Source organism: Buceros rhinoceros, unplaced genomic scaffold (genome assembly GCF_000710305.1).
Source record: "Buceros rhinoceros silvestris isolate BGI_N320 unplaced genomic scaffold, ASM71030v1 scaffold41979, whole genome shotgun sequence".
Taxonomy (NCBI): domain Eukaryota; kingdom Metazoa; phylum Chordata; class Aves; order Bucerotiformes; family Bucerotidae; genus Buceros; species Buceros rhinoceros.
Window position 1 is genome coordinate 6341 of NW_010433994.1, and position 3074 is coordinate 9414.

The 3074-nt window shown below is 60.4% G+C and overlaps 1 protein-coding gene across 1 annotated transcript; it reads left to right on the top strand.

Moving 5' to 3' along the window:
* Positions 1-552: 552 nt before the first annotated feature.
* On the top strand, positions 553-3070 carry LOC104500620 (zinc finger protein 609-like; the record flags this gene model as incomplete). Its single annotated transcript, XM_010144289.1, has 3 exons — positions 553-640; positions 942-1936; positions 2112-3070. Coding segments are annotated over 3 exons (2042 nt in total), but the record flags the coding sequence as incomplete, so codon positions are not given.
* Between the last annotated feature and the right edge of the window lie 4 nt (positions 3071-3074).

The window sequence follows — 3074 nt, forward strand, 5'->3', positions numbered from 1 at the left end:
GCTGGGCTCAGCTTGCCATCTAGTGGCAATAACAACCTTTAATGGAGGACCAGGGGGTTCACAGCCACACAAGGGGGGTCATAGCCTTGATGAGGGATCTGCAGCTCTGCGTTGGGGTCCACAGCCTCGCTGGGTGCTGTTTGCAGCTCCCCCCGGGGCATTCCCAGCCCTTCCTCCCCAGAAAACACCTTCCCTACCCTACCCGAGCACACATGGAGCCATCATGAGTCTTCAGGCCCTCCCCCAAATCCTGCAGCCCTTTGGGGGTCAATGGTTTTAGCAACCTGATGAAAACAGGGCAGCTCAAGGAGGAGAGACTGGGTGGATGCTGGCCAGAGCTGTGCTGAGAGGGGGGATGAGCCATCTTGGTGCCCCTCCAGCCCAGGGCCCGAAGTCTCCAAGACCTATTGTCCGCCTTCCTGTAGCCCTAGAGCTGAGCTTTTCCTCCTGCCTGTCTCGAGTATATCCCCCTTTTGCCCTGATGCCCAAGGAATGACGAGACACTGTGGGGTCACGTCTGGCCCCATCTGATCCTCTCCCCTCCCCTTACAGGTATGCTGGTGGTCAACGTCACCTGGAGGAACAAGACGTACGTGGGGACGCTGCTCGACTGCACTCAGCATGACTGGGCACCTCCCCGGTAAGCAGGCACCCACCTGTATGCTCCCATGGGGCTGCCCGTGGAGGTTGGCATCTCCTTGCCCAACCAAGCTGCCCCTGTGGCTCTTTGCTCCCGCAGCCCAGGGTCCCTTGCTCTGGAGACTGAAATGGTTGAGGACTTGCCAGTGGACCTCTCTGGTTTCTCTTCACTGGTCAGTGGCAGGGACGAGGCTGCAGGGTTGATAGCAAAGGGAGGAAGAGGGTCCCCACCACGCGGTGGGGGCAGCGTAGCCCAGCATGGCCACCTCTCTGTCAAAACCAACTTGTTCTCTCCCTGGCAGGTTCTGCGACTCTCCCACCAGCGACCTGGAGATGCGCAACGGCCGGGGCAGGGGCAAACGCATGCGGCCCAACAGCAACACACCCATCAACGAGACCGCCGCTGCCTCGGACAGCAAAGGGACCAGCAACAGCAGCAAGACCCGGGCGGGAGCCAACAGCAAAGGGCGCCGGGGGAGCCAGAACTCTTCGGACCACCGCACCCCGCCTGGCGGCACGGCAGAGGATGTAAAGGCCAGTCCCTCCTCCGTCACTAAGCGGAAGAGCAAACCCCTCTCCGACATGGAGCTGAACTCCAGCTCAGAGGACTCCAAGGGCAGCAAACGCATCCGCACAAACTCGATGGGCTCAGCAGCTGTGCCACCCGCCACCGTCAAGGTGGAGCCGGCTGTCCTCGACCGAAACTGCCCTTCTCCCATCCTCATAGACTGTCCCCACCCAAACTGCAACAAGAAGTACAAGCACATCAATGGGCTGAAGTACCACCAAGCCCACGCGCACACGGATGATGACAGCAAGCTGGAGGCGGATGTGGACAGCGAGTATGGCGAGGAGCCCTCCCTGCACGCGGATGTTGGGAGCTGCAATGGTGCTGGCGTCTCTCAGAAGGGCTCACTCTCGCCAGCTCGCTCGGCCACCCCCAAGGTGCGTTTGATGGAGCCCCATAGTCCCTCCCCATCCAGCAAGTTCAGCGCCAAGGTCCCCTGCAAGAAGAAGCTGGGTGGGGAAGGAGACACTGACCCGGGTGCTCTGTCCAATGACGGCTCTGAGGATGGTCCCTCAGTGGCTGATGAGACGAGTAATGACGGCTTTGACTCTCTGGAGAAGCGATGCGTCGATAAGGACAAGTCCAAGAAGGCATCTGGTGCTAAACCGGAGAAGATGCCTTCCAAAAGCCTGAAGTCTGCCAGACCCATTGCGCCAGCCATCCCCCCACAGCCTATTTACACCTTCCAGACAGCCACCCTCACCACAGCCAGCCCCGGTTCCTCCACAGGCCTTGCCACCACCGTGGTCCAAACCATGCCCAACAGCACCCAGCTCAAGCCCATCCAGCCTACGCCTACGGTGATGGGACAAAAAAACACCCTTTGCCCCAGCCATCCCCCCACAGCCTATTTCCCCCTTCCAGACAGCCACCCTCACCCCAGCCAGCCCCGGTTCCTCCACAGGCCTTGCCACCACCGTGGTCCAAACCATGCCCAACAGCACACAGCTCAAGCCCATCCAGCCTAAGCCTACGGTGATGGGAGAGCCCTTCGTGGTCAACCCCACCCTCACCCCTTCCAAGGAGAAGAAGAAGAAGGACAAGAAGAAGAAGGAGCCCAAGGAGGCAGAAAACCCTTTGACTCCTGGCAAAGCCTGCAGAGTGGAGGAGGGCAAAAGCCCTTTCCGAGGAGAATCCAGTGACCTGGCCATGAAGGGCGAGGGGCTGCTGAATGGCTCGTCCGACCCTCACCAGAGCCGGCTTGCCAGTATCAAGGCCGAGGCGGATAAAATCTACAGCTTCACTGACAATGCCCCGAGCCCTTCCATCGGCGGTGCCAGCAGGCTGGAGAACACCAACCCAGCCCAACCCATGACCCCGCTGCACGTCGTCACCCAGAATGGGGCAGAGGCGAGCTCGGTGAAGACCAACAGCCCGGCCTACTCGGACATCTCCGATGCCGGGGAGGACGGGGAGGGCAAGTTGGAGAGCGTCAAGGCGAAGGATCCGGAGCAGCTGGTCAAGGAAGGCGCCAAAAAAGCGCTTTTCCCTACGCAACCCCAGAGCAAAGAGTCTCCCTACTACCAAGGCTTCGAAACCTACTATTCCCCCGGCTACCCCCAGGCAAGCCCGGGGCCTTTGAACCCCGGCGGCCAGCCCACAGCTGAGACACAGGCCTTGAAGCTGAAAAAGGATGAGGAGCAGGAGAACCCGGAGGTGAAAGTGAAGAGTGAAGGCTGCGAAGAGAAGAAGACAGAGCTCGGCAGCTCCAGCCAGCAGCCCTCGGTCATCCAGCAGCGTCCCAACATGTACATGCAGTCCCTCTACTACAACCAGTACGCCTATGTGCCCCCCTACGGCTACAACGAGCAGGGCTACCACGCTCACCTGCTGAGCCCCAACCCTGCCTACCGCCAGCAGTATGAGG